Below are 22,152 nucleotides of genomic sequence, written 5' to 3'. Positions count from 1 at the left end.
CGGAGTGTGTAACATCATGACTGTAATTGGGCTAGAATGATTTCAGAAAATAATAATAATAATAATGATAATAATAATAATAATAATTCTTTTTTAGGTCGTGCTGAGATGAAATTTAGGGATACTCAAGCACCCCTAAAAAGCGTCTAAAATCGTCCATATCGCCAGATTCGGGTTGGGTGCGTTTAATAAACACGGGAAGTTAGCCTGCTTGTCAGAGGTTTGGGGTCTACGTCCGTCCATTACTAAAACTATTATTGTTGGCCTTTATTTGCACTTACAGCAGAGACGAATGGCTTGTTTGAGATTAGCACGTCAGAGCGTGTGTGTGGAGGGAGCTGAGCCCCGCCCTTCGTGAAACGAGGAGACAAGCGGACAAGCGTGGCAGCAAAACGCACAGAGGAGAAACATATTAAATGAGGGTGCACATAAATTAGGCAAATGACACAGAATAAACATATTTCGACCACATAAACATATTTCGGCCATATACAACTGGGAGAAAAAATTTATTATTAAAAAATAAAATAAAATAAAAAAAGAACCAAATTGACATTGAACATTTTTCTTGCGGGGGCGGCCCGCCCCCCCAAGGCAATGGTAGGGGAAACACAGTATATTATTTATTATTTTTTATTAATACTTATTCATTTTGCACATGTATAGGCCTGGCTGATTTAGAAAACATAAAATTAAATTTGCAAAATATTTCCCCCCGATTAATCAAAAAAATGATCGGCAGATTCATCGATTATCAAAATAATCGTTAGTTGCAGCCCTACTACTAACACACTACAAGCCAGTAATACATTACATTACATTACAATTCCAACAATTACTGTGGATAAGCCAGAGAACGTTTGATTTCAAAGTTTAAAGTAAAGGGGTCATGCCAGCATTAATGTTTTGATTCAAAGCAGGGTTCCCACACCTTCTGAAACATCAAATTCAAGCACTTTTCAAGGACTTTCAAGACTCAATTCCTTCAAATTCAAGGGCCCACCATGGCATAGTTTGAGACAGATCCAGATGAGAATGTATATAATAGGAATGACCATGAACGGTTTTCAAATCTAACAGGCGTTATGTCAGTTTAAAATCTCGCTAACTAATTAACCGTAGTAACTAGTATGGTAGTTTTATTCCCTTCTACATGTTACCTATATTTCTTTTTCAGAGAGAGAGAAAGAGAGAGAGAGAGAGAGAGAGAGAGAGAGAGAGAGAGAGAGAGAGAGAGAGAGAGAGAGAGAGAGAGAGAGAGAGAAAGAGAGAGAGGGGAATTCAAGCATTTTCAATGACCCATGTCGATTTTCCTTTTTTTTTTCTTTCTCAGATTCACAAACTTTTAAAGATTTCAAGGACCCGTGGGACCCTGTCAAAGGCATGACACCATACCCCGCGCTCCCCTAGTCAGCGGACAGACTGTTTGACAAGGCAGCTACATTGACAAGGCAGCTACATTGACAAGGCAGCTACATTGACAAGGCAGCTACATTGACAAGGCAGCTACATTGACAAGGCAGCTACACTGACAAGGCAGCTACATTGACAAGGCAGCTACATTGACAAGGCAGCAGACATTGACAAGGCAGCAGACATTGACAAGGCAGCAGACATTGACACGGCAGCAGACATTGACAAGGCAGCTAGATTGACAAGGCAGCTACATTGACAAGGCAGCTACATTGGCAAGGCAGCTACATTGGCAAGGCAGCTACATTGGCAAGGCAGCTACATTGGCAAGGCAGCTACATTGACAAGGCAGCTACATTGACAAGGCATTACATTACATTTACATTTTTGGCATTTAGCAGACGCCTTATTCCAAAGCGACTTACAATCAATACATTTGAGTGCTAAGCATGTGAATCATCAGTCCAACATTCGTGGCAGGAAGAGTAATCTTGACATGGCAGCTACATTGACAAGGCAGCATACATTGACAAGGCAGCTACATTGACAAGGCAGCTACATCTTTATGCATGTGGTGTGCTGTGTTGGGAATATCGGATCACACCACACGATCAAAACTGTTCAATCCGTGATTTTGTTGTCTTTATGTGTGGGGTCTCTCTCAGATAAAAAATCAGTTAAGATTTAGAAAATCTTTATGTGTGTACCAGGCTTTAGAATGGAGATCACACAGCCCTAGGTGGTGAGTGAGTGTGTGTGTGTGTGTGTGTGTGTGTGTGTGTGTGTGTGTGTGAGTGTGTGTGTGTGTGTGTGTGTGTGTGTGTGTGTGTGAGAGTGTGTGTGTGTGTGTGTGTGTGTGCGTGAGAGAGACTCACTCTCCTGCAGGCCTGGGACCAGCTTGTAGACGATGTCCTGCATGACCCGGTCCAGCTTGAGGTTGAGGAGCGGCTGTGTCTCATGGATCTTGATGTTGCACATGGGGCAGTACTTACTGGTCTGCAGGTACTTCACTATGCAGCTCTTACAGACTGGGGGGGCAGAGGGTCACAATGTTAGCAGGGTTCCTACAAGTTTCAACAAGTCAGATTTAAGACCTTTTAGACCTTTTTTAGACCTCTTTGAATAGAATTTTGGACCTATTCACGACACCATAAGATAGCTTTTTGTCATCCTCGAGGTGATGGAATTAGACAAAAAAAGTCTGAAGGTTAATTAATATAAAATAAATAAGTCCCATAATTACTCAAAAGTACATTTTCATTTCCGCGTAAATAGATGTGGTCGGACTGATTTCCTTGCAGGACAAGCTAATCTCATTTTTAATACCTAGCACCTCATTCTTTAGACCTAATAACTGAAATGTAAGACCTGAAATGGAACTCACACGTATGCAGACACTCTGTGATGGTGGTGGCATCGATGAAGTAGCCAGCACACAGGTAACACACGATGTGTTCATTCAGCTCCTTGATCTTCAACTTCACCTCCTCCTGGAACAAACACAAGGACTTAGGCCAGAGACTGTCTATGCTAGGCTAGGCTAAAGCACAAGGACTTAGGCCAGAGACTGTCTATGCTAGGCTAGGCTAGGCTAAAGCACAAGGACTTAGGCCAGAGACTGTCTATGCTAGGCTAGGCTAGGCTAAAACACAAGGACTTAGGCCAGAGACTGTCTATGCTAGGCTACGTTCAAACCTCAACACAAGGGCCAAGTGTCCCAATGTAATAACACTAGCTGTGCGTTTCACTGACCTCAGCAACAGTCATGTCATTGCATCAAGCAAAGCAGGTGATGTTTGAGGAGTACTAACCCTAACCCTGGGTACAGTACTAAGGCTGTCTGACTAACCCTAACCCTGGGTGTAATATGTACAGGCGTGTGTCTTTAATGTGGTTAACAACCTTCACACATTCACACACACACATGACCTGGTTTTTATTTTGGCAAATAGGAGCGTGTCTTGCCACACCTGTCTGAAACACAACCACACCTGTGAAACACAACCACACCTGTCAAACACAGCCACACCTGTCAAACACAGCCACACCTGTCAAACACAACCACACCTGTCAAACACAACCACACCTGTCAAACACAACCACACCTGTCAAACACAACCACACCTGAACCACAACCACACCTGTCAAACACACAACCACACCTGTCAAACACAACCACACCTGTCTGAAACACGGTCAGGAGACTACAAGTAAGGTTGACCTCAGATGATGATGATAAACGTAGCGCAGTCCAACACCGTGTCTCAATCAACACTAGGCTAGTGTGAACCTCGTCTTTGCTGTTGGGCGACTATCTGACCCTATTACAGCTAAACTATCTGACCCTAGCACAGCTAAACCATCTGACCCTAGAACAGCTAAACCATCTGACCCTAGAACAGCTAAACCATCTGACCCTAGAACAGCTAAACCATCTGACCCTAACACAGCTAAACCATCTGACCCTAGCACAGCTAAACCATCTGACCCACGCACAGCTAAACCATCTGACCCTAACACAGCTAAACCATCTGACCCTAACACAGCTAAACCATCTGACCCTAACACAGCTAAACCATCTGACCCTAACACAGCTAAACCATCTGACCCTAACACAGCTAAACCATCTGACCCTAACACAGCTAAACCATCTGACCCTAGAACAGCTAAACCATCTGACCCACGCACAGCTAAACCATCTGACCCTAGAACAGCTAAACCATCTGACCCTAGAACAGCTAAACCATCTGACCCTAACACAGCTAAACCATCTGACCCTAACACAGCTAAACCATCTGACCCTAACACAGTTAAACCATCTGACCCTAACACAGCTAAACCATCTGACCCTAACACAGCTAAACCATCTGACCCTAACACAGCTAAACCATCTGACCCTAACACAGCTAAACCATCTGACCCACGCACAGCTAAACCATCTGACCCTAGAACAGCTAAACCATCTGACCCTAACACAGCTAAACCATCTGACCCTAGAACAGCTAAACCATCTGACCCTAACACAGCTAAACCATCTGACCCTAACACAGCTAAACCATCTGACCCTCGCACAGCTAAACCATCTGACCCTCGCACAGCTAAACCATCTGACCCTAACACAGCTAAACCATCTGACCCTCGCACAGCTAAACCATCTGACCCTAGAACAGCTAAACCATCTGACCCTAACACAGCTAAACCATCTGACCCTAACACAGCTAAACCATCTGACCCTAACACAGCTAAACCATCTGACCCTAGAACAGCTAAACCATCTGACCCTAGAACAGCTAAACCATCTAAACCATCTGACCCTAGAACAGCTAAACCATCTGACCCTAACACATCTAAACCATCTAGTTCAGTCCTAACCAGCTAAACCATGACCACAACCTTTCCTGACCAGCTAGCATCGGCTAACGGTAACAGAGACCAGATGAAACTTCACTTTCGTTCCAACTTCGGTTTTTAAAAAGCGCATATCCATCACAGTGACACTGTTTTACAGCCACATCATGGAGTTTTTTAGGGAAATAAACAAGCAGATGAATTGAACGGTCACATGTGTTACGCGAGGCGCCGCGCGAGGCTGGGGAACAACAACACGAGCCTGGTCCCGCCGCGCCTGCGCACTGCGCGCTCTCACCGCGCTCTCCATCCCTCCGCTGCCTCCCGTTACCTCCCGTTACCTCCGGCTCCGGTGACATTTGACCCTCCTAGCGGACCTCGCCGGGTCAGCGGGTCTCGGGTGTAACGACACGTACCTCGTTCCGCAGCGGGTCGAGCTTGTAGACGGACTGCAGCTGGTTTCGTAGCCGCATCGCTATCGCCATCGGACCACCATCCGCCATCTTGTTTCCGGGTGTGTTCTGACTTCCGCTGTGTTGATAATATATGTATAACATAATAATATAATAATATATATATATATATATAACAATATTTTAATATATAATAATAATATATATTAATAATTTTAAAATGTGGGCATAGTACCGTTAACGGAGAGAGGGCTCCGCTCATAGAGACATGTGCATAATAGACCATCTGATGAAGGAATATCTAGGAGTTTTTCTGGGATCCTACCACCCCCCCCCCGACACACACACACACACACACACACACACACACACACACACACACACACACACACACACACACACACACACACACACACACCCTTCAGAATATATAACAAGATAAATATACTACAATACAATAGAACAGGAGGAGCTCCCGGGGGCTTGTATTGTCTTGTCTGTGGCATTCAGATGAAACGGTATTAATACATAATGCCCAGTATCCGGTACATGACACATGCATGTTCCAGGCCTAACCCTAACCCTAAGCCTAACCCTGACAGGACAGACAGGAAGACGCTCTTAATGGGTAGATTATAAATACCATACCATACATAAACTCTGGTGTGTCTGGTCCAGGGTTATTTGTGCATTCCTTATTATATGTTGTTATGTTAATAACATATGTTATGTTGTGTGTGGAGCCCAGGAAGTGGGGAGTGAACGTTAGTGTGTTCAGCAGTGAGGCCTCCTGGAGCACTGGAATGTAATACACATTTATGCCCACGAGATGGCGGTGCAAACGCACACTTCAGCGTCAACTCATCAGAGGATCTGGTCACACATTGTTTTTGATACAAGACAGAGAGAGAAAGGAGAGAGAGAGACAGAGACAGAGAGAGAATCAGAGAGAGACAGAGAGAGAGAGAGACAGAGAGAGAGAGACAGAGAGACACAGAGAGAGACAGAGAGAGAGACAGAGAGAGAGACAGAGAGAGAGACAGAGAGAGACAGAGAGAGAGAGAGAGAGACAGAGAGAGAGAGAGACAGAGAGAGAGAGACAGAGAGAGAGGGAGACAGAGAGAGAGACAGAGTGACAGAGACAGAGAGAGACAGAGAGAGGGAGAGACTGAGAGAGACAGAGAGAGAGAGACAGAAAGAGAGAGAGAGACACAGAGAGAGAGAGAGACAGAAAGAGAGAGAGAGAGACAGAGAGAGAGAGAGACAGAAAGAGAGAGAGAGAGACAGAGAGAGAGACAGGTACTGACCAGTCTAGAGGTGTAAACAGGCTGATGCGTAAGATTGTTCGGCCGCTTCCTGTGTATGTGTGTGTGTGTGTGTGTGTGCGCGTGGTGTGTGTGTGTGTGTGTGTGTGTGGTGTGCGTGTGCGTGTGTGTGCGTGTGTGTGTGTGTATGTGTGTGTGTGGTGTGTCTGTGTGTGGTGTGTGCGTGCGTGTGTGTATGTGTGTGTGTGGTGTGTGCGTGTGTGTGTATGTGTGTGTGAGGTGTGTGTGTGTGGTGTGTGTGGTATGTGCGTGTGTGTGTGTGTGTGTGTGTGTGTGCGTGGTGTGTGCATGTGTGTGTGCATGGTGTGTGTGTGTGTGTGCGTGGTGTGTGTGTGTGTGTGCGTGGTGTTTGTATGTGTGCGTGCATGGTGTGTGTTTGTGCGTGGTGTGTGTGTGTGTGTGTGTGTGTGCGTGGTGTGTGTGTGTGTGTGGTGTGTCTGTGTGAGTGTGTGCGTATTGTGCGTGTGTGTGTGTGGTGTGTCTGTGTGTGGTGTGTGCATGCGTGTGTGTATGTGTGTGTGGTGTGTGTGTGTGTGTGGTATGCGCGTGCGTGTGTGTGTGTGTGTCTGTGGTGTGTGCATGTGTGTGTGTGCATTGTGTGTGAGTGTGTGTGTGTGTGGTGTGTGTGTGTGTGTTTGTGCGTGGTGTGTGTGTGTGTGTGTGTGTGCGTGGTGTGTGTGTGTGTGTGTGTGTGTCTGTGTGAGTGTGTGTGTGTGTGTGTGTGTGCGTGGTGTATGTGTGCATTGTGTGTGTACGTGGTGTTTGTGTGTGTGTGGTGTGTGTGCGTGGTGTGCGTGTGCGTGTGTGTCAGGGTTTCCGTTAACCGGTAATTCCCGGACTTTGTCCGGTAAAAGTGGTTGAAGTCCGACAAATTGAAAACTCGTCGGACATAAATGTCCGGTGAAAATAATTCCCTCTAAGCACAATTTGAATACAATTCGCTAAAGTTCACATTATGATTCCTTCTATTTAAAAAAAGACGAATATATAGGCTATGTATTTATTTTATTATGATATGATTTGACACCGGCATGATGATGACTCCTAATGTGTAGGCTGCCTATGCGAAACAGCGGTTGTTTCCGGTGTGCGCTATAACTCGTGCACAATCGAGTCGAGGCAGAGAGGAGGATAGCGATGTTTCTCTCTGTGATAGTGTGATTATGCAAGCCTTTTCTGAAAGGGATGAGAACCCGATTGTTTCAGCTTCTCCCAGGGAGAAAGTGGTAGAGTTACCATCCTCCCCGAGTCCTACCATACCATCCGCTGACAGCCTATCTCTGCCTGTAACCGGCGAGCGATTGCGTGTCGCTCAAGTAGCTGATCAGTCATTAAACAAATGTTTTTTACATGCAGCTAGTGAGGAATCTGAAATAGGGGGCAACGTAGTTTATTTCCTTAACGATGGGATATTAATGCGTAAATGGTCTCCTCCTAATGCAAATGGTTGTGAGTGGAATACTGTAAAACAAGTGGTTGTGCCTGTGGGTTATAGACAACAGGTGTTATCTGTAGCACATGAGAGCCAGTGGTCAGGACATTTAGGTATAACTAAAACTTATCAGCTGATATTGAAACATTTCTTTTGGCCCGGACTGAAGGCGGATGTTGCCAAGCACTGCCGCTGTTGCCATACTTGTCAGATGGCGGGTAAGCCTAATCAATCCATTCCACCCGCACCATTGCATCCCATTCCTGCTATAGGGGAGCCATTTGAACGTGTAATAATTGATTGTGTTGGACCTTTGCTTAGGACTAAAAGTGGAAGTCAGTATTTGCTTACTATTATGTGCGCTGCTACTCGTTTTCCCGAAGCTGTTCCGTTGCGTAACATATCAGCCAGCTCAGTGGTGAAAGCTTTAACAACGTTTTTTTCCACATTCGGTCTTCCTCTTGTTATACAATCTGACCAGGGCACTAACTTTCAGTCTAAGCTTTTCAAACAAGCCCTAAGAACGTTAGGGGTACGATGTCACGCCAGAAGCCTACATGCTTGCACTGTTCAATAAAATGTTATACATCTAGACATTGTGGTATTTCTTTATATACGTATCCCAGCCTGCCTATTGTTTCTCAATAAACAGTTATGTTCTCCTCATTGACATACTCCCGAGTCCGATTAAGTATGATTTGACAGGCAGCTAAACGAAATGCCTTCCCAACCAGCGAGACCTGGTTATAGAAATGACGTTGTTTTATTGATTAAAAAAAGGGTAAAACTGGAAAGAGAAAATAGAAAACTCACATTAATCCCAAACAATTTAACAAACTTCAGTTAACGTAATGTGGAGTCTGTTCATTGATCGATGCTGTCTGTTCAGTTCCCAGTGAGGCGCCCGTTCAGCGCTGGACATAATGGCATAGCACGCATGCGAATCATGTTATATTATTATATATTATATAGCTCGCATCTAATCGTATCGGATGAGAAATAGACATTAAATGGCATATATAGGCCGCTACACAACAGTAATCACCGCGACAAACAGCTATATTAGATTTTTTTTTTTTTTATTTTTTTTTTTTTATATTTTAATATGATGACCGGAATATATCACGTTTGTCCGGTAAATCGAAATCTTCCCGGACACGATGTCCGGCGGCAATTTTTTCTAACGGAAACCCTGGTGTGTGTGTGTGTGTGGTGTGTCTGTGTGAGTGTGTGCGTGGTGTGCGTGTGCGTGTGTGTGTGGTGTGTCTGTGTGTGCGTGTGTGTATGTGTGTGTGTGGTGTGTGCGTGTGTGTGTATGTGTGTGTGTGGTGTGTGTGTGTGTGGTATGTGCGTGCGTGTGTGTGTGTATGTGTGTGTGTGTGTGCGTGGTGTGTGCATGTGTGTGTGTGTTTGTGCGTGGTGTGTGTGTGTGTGTGTGCGTGTGTGTGTGTGTGTGTGTGTGTCTGTGTGAGTGTGTGTGTGTGTGTGTGTGCGTGGTGTGTGTGTGCGTTGTGTGTGTACGTGGTGTTTGTGTGTGTGTGTGTGTGTGTCGGTGTGTGTGTGTGTGTGTCGGTGTGTGTGTGTGTGTCTGTGTGAGTGTGTGTGTGTGTGTGTGTGTGTGTGCGTGGTGTGTGTGTGTGTGTGCGTGGTGTGTCTGTGTGAGTGTGTGTGTGTGTGTGTGTGCGTGGTGTGTGTGTGTGTGCGTGTGCGTGGTGTGTGTGTGTGTGTGTGTGTGTGTGTGGTGTGTGTGTGCGTGGTGTGTGTGTGTGTGTGTGTGTGTGCGTGGTGTGTGTGTGTGTGTGTGTGTGTGTGTCTTATCTGTGCGTCCCTGTCAGGTCACTGCCTATCTGATTGACAGGAGCCCCGGGGCGAGAGACTGGATCACAGAGGAGAGAGAGAGGGGGGGGGGGGGGAGGGGAGGGGAGGGAGGGGGGGGGGGGCAGGAAACAAAGAGAGAGAGAGAAAGAGAGAGAGAAAGAGAGAGAGAGGAGAAGAGAAAAAAAGAAAGATGTCAAATAAGTCAGCAGTCCTTTCATCTAATTAGTCATTACCTCAGAGGATGTGAAATTCTCCTCTCCTCTCCTCTCCTCTCCTCTCCTCCCCTCTCCTCTCCTCCCCTCTCCTCCCCTCTCCTCTCCTCTCCTCTCCTCTCTTCTCCTTCCTTCTCCTCCCCTCTTCTCTCCTCTCCTCTCCTCTCTTCTCCTCCCCTCCCCTCTCCTCCCCTCTCCTCTCCTCTCCTCTCCTCTCCTTCCCTCTCATCTCCTCTCCTCTCTTATCCTCCCTCTCCTCCCCTCTCATCTACTCTACTCTACTCTACTATTCCCCTCCTCCTCTCCTCTCCTCTCCTCCTCTCCTCTCCTCTCTGGTAAATGGACTGACTTATACAGCTCCTTATTCCAAAAAGCTTCACATTGGCCTCTCATTCACACACACATTCACACACCAATGGCAGCAAGCTACCATGCAAGGCGCCGGCCCGCTCACTGGGAGCAATGTGGGGTTCATTGTGGTATGTATTCTAGTATGTGTATATTGTGGTATTCTATTCTAGTATTCTATTTGTAATCTATTTATTTGTAATCTAGTATGTAATCAATTTATTTTTTCTAGTATGTAATCTATTTGTTGTGGTGACCACCACGTAGACCCGGTAAACACACCTCCCAGACAGGAGACAACACCGCGCTAAAGTTTCAAAACCGCCCACTGGACGCATTTATTTAGGAAAAAAAGAATAGAAAGCAAAAAGGTCCAACTAAAACTCGCCTCCAGGCGGCTAACGGTGGAACTTAAGGTGCCTCTAGGGGAGGGCAAAAGGGTGGACTTAGTTCCTCTCGGGGGGACACTCCGGTGTCCCGTCTCCGAGCTCCGGGGGGTATTTGGGCAGAGGGGCTGGTCGCTCCGCTATCGGCAGGCGGGCTCGCGCTCTCCCTACTCCCGGCTCTCTCTTTACTGTGGGGAAGAAGACATACAATTAGTTCCACCAGGGATTGATATTATCCGCCGTACCACGGCCCTCACCCATACGCGTGTCGTCGCGTAGCCTCTCGCTCCCTTTCTGACGTCTCCGCCTCCGCTTTTCATTCCTCCACCCATTCGCGTTGCAGGTGCTCCGCATTCCCGTAACGAGCCCTCGACCTGATGGAGTGATGTGCAGCAGCCGGGTGTGTTGGGCGTTGACTCCGTTAATGACACTGCCCCTTAATCTATGCAGCCGCTGTCCAGGGTGCTGAAGGCCAGGTATACCCGGGGCTGCGTGCTGGTCACCACACTTCCTCCTCCTCAGCTCAACATTGTGGTCCCTCTCGAAAGCCCCGAGACAGGCGTCCCGTCTGGACAGCGCGTCTGCGTTCCTGTTCTCCTTCCCGGGCCGGTGGTCCACCTGAAAGTTGTAATCCTGTAGTAGGAGGAACCACCGTGTTACCCTGGCGTTAGTGTCCTTCGCCGTCGCCATCCACTTCAGCGGCGCGTGGTCTGTCACCAGGGTGAAGGACCTCCCCAGGAGGTAGTAGCGTAGCTTGTCCACCGCCCATTTGATGGCCAGGGCCTCCTTCTCCAGCGTCGAGTAGGCCCTCTCGTGGGGTAGGAGTTTACGGCTGATGTACATTACCGGGTGTTCCTCACTCCCCCGGGCCTGCGACAGCACCGCTCCGAGACCCCCTTCCGAGGCGTCGGTGTGGACTAAAAAAGGTAGGGAGAAATCAGGGGTTATTAGGACAGGGCTAGAACATAGGGCTTGCCTGAGGTTTTCAAACGCCTCCTCCGCCTCCGCGTTCCATATTACCCGGTCGGGGAGCGCCTTCCTGGTCAGCTCGTGTAGTGGGCTGGCTAGGGCTGCGAACCGCGGGACGAATCGCTGGTAGTAGCCCATCATTCTTAGGAATGCCTTTACCTGTCGTTTGGTGCGGGGACAGGGCCAGTTTCGAATGGCCTCCACCTTGGGCTCCTGGGGTTGAACGCTGCCCCGCCCAACCCGATATCCCAGGTAGGAGGCCTCCTCCATCCCGAGATGACACTTGTTCGGGTTGGCGGTGAGCCGCGCGTCCCTCAGAGCCCCTAGGACGGCTCGCAGCTGCCGGAGGTGTAGGTCCCAGGACGCGCTGGATATTATAATGTCATCCAGGTAAGCCGCTGCGTAGTCCTGGTGGGGTCTCAGGACACGGTCCATCATCCGCTGGAACGTGGCCGGCGCGCCGTGCACTCCGAACGGGAGCACCGTATAGTGATATAATCCGTCGGGGGTGGCGAACGCTGTTTTCTCTCGCGCTCTCGCGGTGAGTGGCACCTGCCAATAGCCCTTAGTCAGGTCAAGGGTGGATATGAACCGGGCGGGGCCCAGCCTCTCAATGAGCTCATCCACCCGGGGCATGGGGTATGCGTCAAACTCCGACACTGCATTCAGTCCCCGAAAGTCGTTACAGAAGCGGTACGTCCCATCCGGCTTCGATACCAGCACCACCGGGCTGGACCATGCGCTGTGCGATGGCTCAATGACTCCGAGCCGCAGCATTCTGTCGACCTCCTTTCGGACCACCGCCCGGCGGGCCTCTGGGATGCGATAGGGCCGGATTCGGACCGGAGCTCCCGGCTTGGTCCGGATGTCATGTCGAGCCATCGTAGTCCGTCCCGGCGTCTCTGAGAATACGTCCCAGTGCTGCAGTAAGATTGCATGGAGCCCCTGAGTCTGGCTCGGGCTCAGCTGGTCCCCCGTGGGTACTTGGGGTATTTCGGGCTGGGTGGTCCGCGCCAGGAGGGCCGGTGCCTGGAGAGGGGTTAGACTTTGCCATTTTTTTTACAAATTGATGTGGTATATTTGGGTCGGTTTGCGCCGCCCCGGCTGTCTGACCCGGTAATTGACCACCCCCACCCTTCCGAATATTTCATATGGCCCCTGCCACTTGGCCAAAAATTTGCATTCGGACGTGGGGACCAGTACGAGGACCCACTCCCCTGGCTGAAACTCTCTCACTTGCGCTCCCCTGTTGTAAACGCGGGCCTGGGCCTGTTGGGCTCGCTGCATATGTTCACGTACCACCGGCCATACTCGCCTCATCCTCTCTTCCATCTGCTCCACATGCTCGATGACCGTCCGGTGCGGGGAGGGTCGGCTCTCCCAGGTCTCCCTCGCGATGTCCAAGAGCCCCCTCGGTCGCCGGCCATCTCAAGATGGCGGCGCGCTACTCAGACGCGCGGCTCGGAGTGGCTTCAACGCTGGTGTTTTTTTAGTGTTTTTAAGTACATTTGTATGTACATTTTTATTTTAGTACTTATAGGGAACGGTTGTGTAAATAGTACCTACAGCAGACTAGACTTACTAGAAGTTGGTGCGCAAAATGAGAGGACTGTAACAACGGAATCCCATTCGAAATCGCTAGGTCGCCGGGTGAACAGTACTACGCTATCCCAACACTCAGGCGTAAACGTCGGCGGCGAGACCGTAAGCAACGCCGAGGACGAAGGGGGGGCCTGCTAGCTAGGCTGAGGAGAAGCCCGAATAAGCCAGCTTTGCCGAGTATTTTCCTATCCAACGTCAGGTCCCTGACGAATAAGATGGATGAATTGAGACTACAGGTTGCCAAAAATAACATCGTGGGAGATAGCTGTGTGATTATTCTCACTGAAACCTGGCTAAATGAAACTATCTTGGACTCCGCGATTAGCTTGGAGGGACGGACCCTTCACCGCGCGGACCGAACGCTGCTCAGCGGTAAGACTCGCGGAGGCGGCATCATAATATCTACGAAGGATAGCTGGTGCTTAAAGACGAAACTGTTCCACTGTTCCCCAAACCTTGAATACCTGACTGTTAAATGCCGACCCACTTACCTACCGAGAGAATTCAATGCAGTGTATATTACAAGCGTTTATATTGCACCAAATGCAGACGGTAGCTTAGCATTGGCGCGGCTTTATGACGTCATCAGTGGTCAACAAAGCACAGATCCACAGGCAATTCACATTATAGCAGGAGATTTCAATCATGTCGACCTGAAGGCAGTACTACCCAAGTTCTATCAGCATGTTAAATGTGCAACAAGAGGAGAAAAAACACTGGACAAGGTATACACCAACATCAAAGGTGCTTACAAGGCTAGACCGCTAGCTCATCTAGGCATGTCTGACCATGTGTCAATCCTCCTGATCCCAGCATACACTACCATGGGGAAAAGTGCTCCCATCACCACTAAGACTGTCAGAACCTGTCCAGAAGGGTCCGCTCCACTGCAGATCTGACTAAATGACACCCCATGGCAGGAATATGAGCATGAGGACCTGGAACAGTTCACGTCGTCGGTTCTGAACCACATAGTGAACTGCACCAACTCAGTCACCGTGGACAAACGGGTCCGGGTCTACCCCAACACGAAGCCATGGATGACTGGGAAGGTCCAAAAACTGATCAACGAGAGGGACAACGCCTTCTTCGCAGGGAAGAGCACACCGCTGTACAGAACCACCAGGGCTAACCTAAAGCGCGGCATCAAAGAGGCCAAGGCAGACCACAGAGAGAAGATTGAGGAATGCTTCCTGAGCAACGACTCCAGGCGGATGTGGCAGGGGGTTCAGCACATGACAAACTTCAGAGCCAACAGGCTCACAGCCGCAGAGGACGACCCCCTGCTGGCGGGAAAGCTGAACACCTTCTACGCCCGGTTCGACGAGGGGCGAACGGAGGTAACCACAACACAAACACCACTCTCTCCAGCTCTCAGCAGCCTCACCCTCACAGAGCATGAAGTGAGACGCGTGCTGAAGGCGGTGGACCCCAGGAAAGCCTCGGGGCCGGATGGCGTCCTGGGACGGGTGCTGAGGGACTGCGCCGACCAGCTGGCCGGGGTTTTCACCAACATCTTCAACCAGTCCCTGTCCCAGGCCACCATCCCACCCTGCCTGAAAACCTCAACTATCATCCCAGTCCCGAAGAAAAGCACGGTGAGCTGCCCAAACGACTACCGCCCGGTGGCACTCACACCAATCATCATGAAGTGCTTCGAGAAACTAGTCCGGGCCCACTCACACGGCTCCCGCCTAACCTGGATCCATACCAGTTCGCCTACAGAGCCCACAGGTCCACAGAGGACGCCATCGCGACGACTCTCCACGCCACTCTATCCCACCTGGAGAGGGGAAACAGCTACGCGAGACTGCTCTTTGTGGACTTCAGCTCCGCCTTCAACACCATCCTTCCAGACAGGCTAGTGACCAAACTACTAGACCTGGGTCTATCACACTCTATATGTGCATGGATCAAGGACTTCCTGACCGACCGCCCCCAGAGGGTGCGGGTGGGCCCCCACACCTCCACAGCCCTCAGACTCAGCACTGGGTCCCCCCAGGGCTGCGTGCTAAGCCCCATCCTCTACAACCTCTACACCTACGACTTCACCCCCGTCCACCCCAGCAACTCCATCGTAAAGTTTGCAGACGACACCACCGTGGTGGGATGCATCTCGGGGGGGGACGAGGCGGCGTACAGGGATGAGGTAGAGCAACTGAGCAAGCTGTGCAAGGTTAACAACCTGCTGCTGAACAAGTCAAAGACCCAGGAAATCATCGTAGACTTCAGGAGGAAAAAGTCCGAGATCCAGCCCCTGCTCATCGACGGAGAGAGCGTGGAGAGAGTCTCAACCCTCCGATTCCTGGGGGTGCACATGCAGGATGACCTGACCTGGAAGGACAACACAAAAGCCACCATCAAGAAGGCACAACAGCGGCTATACATCCTGAGAGTCCTCAGGAAGGAACACAGCAAGCAGGAGATACTGGTGACCTTCTACCGCGGCGCAGTGGAGAGCATCCTCACCTACGGCATCTGCAACTGGTTCTCCAGCTGCACAACCGCGGAGAGAAATGCGCTACAGAGAGTCGTGAGAACAGCCCAGAAGATCACCGGCGCCACCCTCCCCTCTCTGGAAGAGCTGTACAACACACGCTGTCTCAGGAAGGCCTCCAAGATCTCCAGGGACCCAACCCACCCTGGGTACGTACACTTTACCCGGCTGCCCTCGAAAAGGCGGTTCAGGACCATGGCCGCAAGGACAAACAGACTGAAGAACAGCTTCTACCACAGGGCCGTCCAGGCCCTGAACACAGCAAAGACCTAGGTCCTGGGCCCTGGACAGTCTGGACGGATTGATGGCAGCTGCTGGACTGAAAAAATCAGGTGTAGTGCTGAGGCACAAATATGTACATTTCAAGCCTGCAAACTGCGACACTTTAAATAAATGTGCAATAACACTATGTGCAATATGACAACCCTAGTCGTCTATCTGTACAGTATAGTATAGTGGATAGTGTACATAGCCTTTATTTATGTAAACCAGCTCCTTCCCTTCTTGTGTTTTTTTTTTTCTTTCTTTCCTAACACCAGGGGAGCCACCCCTCCCAAATTTCGTTGTTTGGTACCTGTACTGTAGCAATGACAATAAAGACCATTCATTCATTCATAGAGGAGCTTGAAGGGGGAGAACCCGGTGGAGGCTTGGGGCACCTCGCGGATGGCGAACAGCACGTGGGGTAGCAGCTGGTCCCAATTCTTCCCATCGGCCTGCATGTTTTTTTTTAGCATCTGCTTTAATGTTTTATTAAACCGTTCGACCAGGCCGTCCGTCTGAGGGTGGTACACCGACGTACGCAGCTGTTGGACCTGGAGGAGGCTGAGCAGACTTTTAAACACACGGGACATAAAACACGAGCCCTGGTCGGTTAAGATTTCCCTCGCTATGCCCACCCGGCTAAAAAGAGTAAATAGTTCCCGGGCCACCGCCTTGGATGTAGCGGCTCTCAGGGGTAGAGTGTAGCATAGTCCACCATTACTAGAATATATCTATGCCCCCTGCTAGTCTTCGGCAACGGCCCCACTATGTCTAGAGCCAGTCGTTCAAACGGTACATCAATGATAGGGAGGGGGATTAGGGGGTTCCGTACTGTGGGTCTCGGCGCGTTTCTCTGGCACTCGGGACAGGCGAGACAGTATTCGGTCACCGACTGTCGGATACCCGGCCAGTAAAACCGTGCGAGGACCCTCTCCCTCGTCTTAGCCATCCCCAGGTGTGCCCCTAGTAGATGCGAGTGTGCCATGTACAATATTTTACTAACATTGGACCTCGGTACTAACAATTGATCGGTTATCCTCCCCTCCCTCTCGACTACCCGGTATAGTAATCCCCCCCGTGTGACAAAGTGTAGGTGGCTCGGATCACTCACCGGGTCGGACGCCCGCCCGTCATGGCGGCGTGCCTGTCCCCAGGCGTGTTTGAGGGTGTCATCCTCCATTTGGGCTGTCGCGAACTGCCCCGGTCGTCCCTCCGGGATCTCGTCGGGTCCGGGGAACTCCGAGAACTCGGTGAGGGGGGAGGAGGCCGCTCCGCTGTCTCCGGGGTTGGGGCGCTCGGATGCGGTCACCGTCTCAGCGCTGGTAGCCGCGGCTGGTGGGGTAGGCCCGTCTGAGTCCCGGGGTGTAGGGCGCTCGGATGCAGTCGCCGTTTCTGGGCTGGGGTTCTCTCCTTGGTGGGGGATATGTGTCGCTGGATCCTGCGCCCTCCTCCTCGGTTCGTCCGGGGAAGAGGATCGGTCTGTGGACGGAGGTGAGGGGGCTGCACACGCTGGGCGCACCCGATGACGCGGGGCCCGTCGTCCTCGATGTCCCAACCACGGGCTCTTGGGTCGGACCTCGGCGGCTAAAGACCAGAAGCGGGAGAAGATGGGGCAGTCGCGTCCTATCAGGAGGGGGACTGGTAGGTTAGGCACAACGCCCGCCCGCACCGTGAACTTCCTGTGAGGTGTCCGTACCTCTATGCAGCGGGTGGGGTAGCGTTTCGTGTCCCCGTGCACGCAGGCCACATCTACCTCTCCACTCGACTCCCCCTGGGCCATCTCGGGGCGCACCAGGGTAATTACGCTGCCCGAGTCGATGAGGGCTGAGGTGTCGCAGTCTTCAATGCGCACGGGGAAGTTTGGGGTCTTAATATCCTGATGGGACCAACATGTAGTCAGGAGGCAGGCGGCCCGGTTTCCTTCGCCGGTGCTGGCGGAGGGCATGGGGACGTCCTCGCCGGGGCACTGCTGTGCCCAATGGCCAGTTTTACCACAGCTAAAACATCGGCTGTTATCGCCCCGCGTCGGGGAGCAAGGTCCTCGTCTCGAGAAGCGGGGGATGGTCTGCGGCCGGTAGTTTAGGATGGGGCCGCGGCTCTCCGTTCGGGTCTCACTACTGCGAGGTCTGGTGTCGGGCACTCCCATCATCTGTCGGGTCACCTGGTGGCTCTCTAGTAGGGTTATTCGCAGGGGTGCACATAACTTTTTGGGGCCAGTGCTCAGAGGAGCACCTAGGGATGCTTGGTGCTCCCCGAGCTCGCGAGTCACGACCCGTCCCACAGGATGGATAAAAAAGGGATACATGGATAACTTATATTAGCAAAACGACATTTATTCATAAATAAAGATGAACGAACAAATGATTGTGTGCAAAACAAAAGAAACAAATGCAAAATCAAATGACTGCTCTTTAAGCATGAAAGTCTGTCCGACTCCTTTAAACACAATGAAATCAACTGACATCTCTTTAAGCACTAACTGAATGTCTGTTCTTTAAACACAATGAAATCAACTGACATCTCTTTAAGCACTGCTCTGTTCTGTAAACACTGAAATCAACTTTTCAACAAAAAGTTACAGCCTAAGCATTTATTTATGCTACAAGCTTAATCATCATCATCACTGCTCTCTTGACTGCTGTAAGTTATCACTGTCCTCAATTTCAACCATGGTAGAGGATGTTGTAGGCTATCACTTTAAATAGCTCATTATTTTGATTGTGCAACAAAGTCTTTTTTTTTTCCTAATATAATTCCCAACCATATTCCCTGGGTCAGGGGTCTAGGTGCGATAATGAAGCTGTAAAACAAACGTCTGAACGTTTGAAAGCTTCAGAGAAAAGAAACGTGAAGTTCCTTGGTGTTGTTTTTCCTTTTAGCGACGAGTCGTTCGGGACTGAATTGTCACGTGTCGGCGTGATAACCGTGCGATACGCGATACGCGGAATGAAAGTACAAGTTACGATACTTTCCGAATGTTTTCGTGAGGGGAGTCGCCGTGGTCGTTGTGATGGCGTTACGGGGCTTGCAGTGATGCAGCAGTCAGCAGTCAGCAGGTGGATTTTGAGGAAGTAAATTCCTCTCCCAGCGCTCCCAGCTGTTGGTGCGCAAGAGCGCGTTCATGCCGCTGATCTTCCGCGCAGCATGCATTTTGGCGACGCATGCGCACTGGCGCACCAGTTATGTGCACCCCTGGTTATTAGGTCCTCGACCGTCTCGGGGTGGTTCTGAGACGCCCACCGCTTCGTCTCCGTCGGTAGGGCGCGGATGCACCGGTCTAGGAGTACCCTCTCCTGTGGCGGCGGTCCATCCCCTGCCTGGAGCCAGCTTCGGATCAGGCGGCTGAGCTGAGATACCTGGGACCGGACCGGTTCATTCACCTCGTATTTCCACGTGTGGACCCGTTGGGCCCGGGCGGCCAGGCTGTATCCGTTCTGGGAGAGGATGGCGTGTTTCAAGGTGGCGAACTCCCCGATCGCCGCACGCGCGCTGGGCTTGCCCCGTGAGGAAGGGCGCGATGATGTATGCCCACCGGTCGTTCGCTCCGGGCGGTGCGCTCGAACAAGTCCAGGTAGGCTGCGATGTCGTCGTTAGGTCCGAGTTTAGTTAGCCATCGGGTGGGTGCCGACTCTGGGCCGCCCTGTATCACGTGGGTCGACAGCCGTCCCACCAGATCCTGTAGCACAGTCATCCCCCTCACCTGCTGCATCTGGGTGTCCATCAGGATGGTCAGGGGGTCTGTCATGGTCCCGGCTGGCTGTGTCGTCCCTAGCCTGGGTGTGTTCTAGTAGTGGTTCGGACTGCCCGCGTTCAACCACCATATGTGGTGACCACCACGTAGACCCGGTAAACACACCACCCAGACAGGAGACAACACCGCGCTAAAGTTTCAAAACCGCCCACTGGACGGAAAAAAGAATAGTTACGGAGAAAGCAAAAAGGTCCAACTAAAACTCGCCTCCGGGCGGCTAACGGTGGAACTTAAGGTGCCTCTAGGGGAGGGCAAAAAGGTGGACTTAGTTCCTCTCGGGGGGACACTCCGGTGTCCCGTCTCCGAGCTCCAGGGGGTATTTGGGCAGAGGGGCTGGTCGCTCCGCTATCGGCAGGCGGGCTCGCGCTCTCCCTACTCCCGGCTCTCTCTTTACTGTGGGGAAGAAGACATACAATTAGTTCCACCCGGGATTGATATTATCCGCCGTACCACGGCCCTCACCCATACGTACCACGACCCTCACCCATACGCGTGTCATCGCGTAGCCTCTCGCTCCCTTTCTGACGCCTCCGCTTTTCATTCCTCCACCCGTTCGCGTCGCAGGTGCTCCGCATTCCCGTAACGAGCCCACGACCTGATGGAGTGATGTGCACCAGCCGGGTGTGTTGGGCGTAGACTCCGTTAATGACGCTGCCCCTTAATCTATGCGGCCGCTGTCCAGGGTGCTGAAGGCCAGGTATACCCGGGGCTGCGTGCTGGTCACCACATTGTAATCTATTTATTTGTAATCTAGTATGTAATCTATTTATTTATTCTAGTATGTACATTACATTATTTTTGTTTTTGTTTTTTTATCTTCACACTTCACATGCTTTGGCAATGTAAATGTATGTTTCCCATGCCAATGAAGACCTTTGAAATTGAAAATTGAAAATTGAGAGAGGGAGAGAGAGAGACAGAGAGAGATAGAGAGAGACAGAGAGACAGGGAGAGAGAGAGAGAGAGAGAGAGAGTGGCAGCTCAGTAGAGTCTCAGTAGAGAGTAGAGAGTCTAAGTAGAGAGTCTCAGTAGAGAGTCTAAGTAGAGAGTCTCAGTAGAGAGTAGAGAGTCTAAGTAGAGAGTAGAGAGTCTCAGTAGAGAGTAGAGAGTCTAAGTAGAGAGTCTCAGTAGAGAGTAGAGAGTCTCAGTAGAGAGTAGAGAGTCTAAGTAGAGAGTCTCGGTAGAGAGTCTCAGTAGAGAGTAGAGAGTCTCAGTAGAGAGTCTCAGTAGAGAGTCTAAGTAGAAAGTCTCAGTAGAGAGTCTAAGTAGAGAGTCTCAGTAGAGAGTAGAGAGTCTAAGTAGAGAGTAGAGAGTCTCAGTAGAGAGTAGAGAGTCTAAGTAGAGAGTATCAGTAGAGAGTAGAGAGTCTAAGTAGAGAGTCTCAGTAGAGAGTAGAGAGTCTCAGTAGAGTAGAGAGTCTCAGTAGAGAGTCTAAGTAGAGAGTCTCAGTAGAGAGTAGAGAGTCTAAGTAGAGAGTCTCAGTAGAGAGTCTCAGTAGAGAGTAGAGAGTCTCAGTAGAGAGTAGAGAGTCTAAGTAGAGAGTAGAGAGTCTCAGTAGAGAGTCTCAGTAGAGAGTAGAGAGTCTCAGTAGAGAGTAGATAGTCTCAGTAGAGAGTCTCAGTAGAGAGTCTCAGTAGAGAGTCTCATTAGAGAGTAGAGAGTCTCAGTAGAGAGTAGAGAGTCTAAGTAGAGAGTAGAGAGTCTCAGTAGAGAGTAGAGAGTCTAAGTAGAGAGTCTCAGTAGAGAGTAGAGAGTCTCAGTAGAGAGTCTCAGTAGAGAGTAGAGAGTCTCAGTAGAGAGTCTAAGTAGAGAGTCTCAGTAGAGAGTATAGAGTCTCAGTAGAGAGTATAGAGTCTCAGTAGAGAGTCTCAGTAGAGAGTAGAGAGTCTCAGTAGAGAGTCTCAGTAGAGAGTCTCAGTAGAGAGTAGAGAGTCTCAGTAGAGAGTCTCAGTAGAGAGTCTCAGTAGAGAGTCTCAGTGGAGAGTAGAGAGTCTCAGTAGAGAGTCACAGTAGAGAGTCTCAGTGGAGTCTCAGAAGAGAGTCTCAGTGGAGAGTCTCAGTGGAGAGTCTCAGTGGAGAGTCTCAGTAGAGAGTCTAAGTAGAGACTCTCAGTAGAGAGTAGAGAGTCTAAGTAGAGAGTCTCAGTAGAGAGTCTCAGTAGAGAGTCTCAGTAGAGAGTCTCAGTGGAGAGTAGAGAGTCTCAGTAGAGAGTCACAGTAGAGAGTCTCAGTGGAGAGTCTCAGAAGAGAGTCTCAGTGGAGAGTCTCAGTGGAGAGTCTCAGTGGAGAGTCTCAGTAGAGAGTCTAAGTAGAGACTCTCAGTAGAGAGTAGAGAGTCTAAGTAGAGAGTCTCAGTAGAGAGTCTCAGTAGAGAG

The 22,152-nt window shown here is 50.3% G+C and overlaps 1 protein-coding gene across 1 annotated transcript in view; it reads right to left on the bottom strand.

Annotated features, from left to right (window-relative positions):
- pcgf1 (polycomb group ring finger 1) overlaps nucleotides 1-5,265 on the bottom strand; it is a 34,867-nt gene extending 29,602 nt beyond the window's left edge. The window contains exons 1-3 of the mRNA XM_080536467.1: nucleotides 5,178-5,265; nucleotides 2,798-2,900; nucleotides 2,289-2,441 (exon numbers count right to left, since the gene is read on the bottom strand). Of these exons, the coding sequence (XP_080392593.1) occupies nucleotides 2,289-2,441; nucleotides 2,798-2,900; nucleotides 5,178-5,264 (343 nt within the window). The 5' untranslated portion in view covers nucleotide 5,265. The remainder of the gene's footprint in view (nucleotides 1-2,288; nucleotides 2,442-2,797; nucleotides 2,901-5,177) is intronic.
- Between the last annotated feature and the right edge of the window lie 16,887 nt (nucleotides 5,266-22,152).

This window comes from Nansenia antarctica (genome assembly GCF_963989245.1).
Source record: "Nansenia antarctica genome assembly, chromosome: 7".
NCBI classification, from domain to species: domain Eukaryota; kingdom Metazoa; phylum Chordata; class Actinopteri; order Argentiniformes; family Microstomatidae; genus Nansenia; species Nansenia antarctica.
This window is presented reverse-complemented; position numbering and strand designations above follow the sequence as displayed.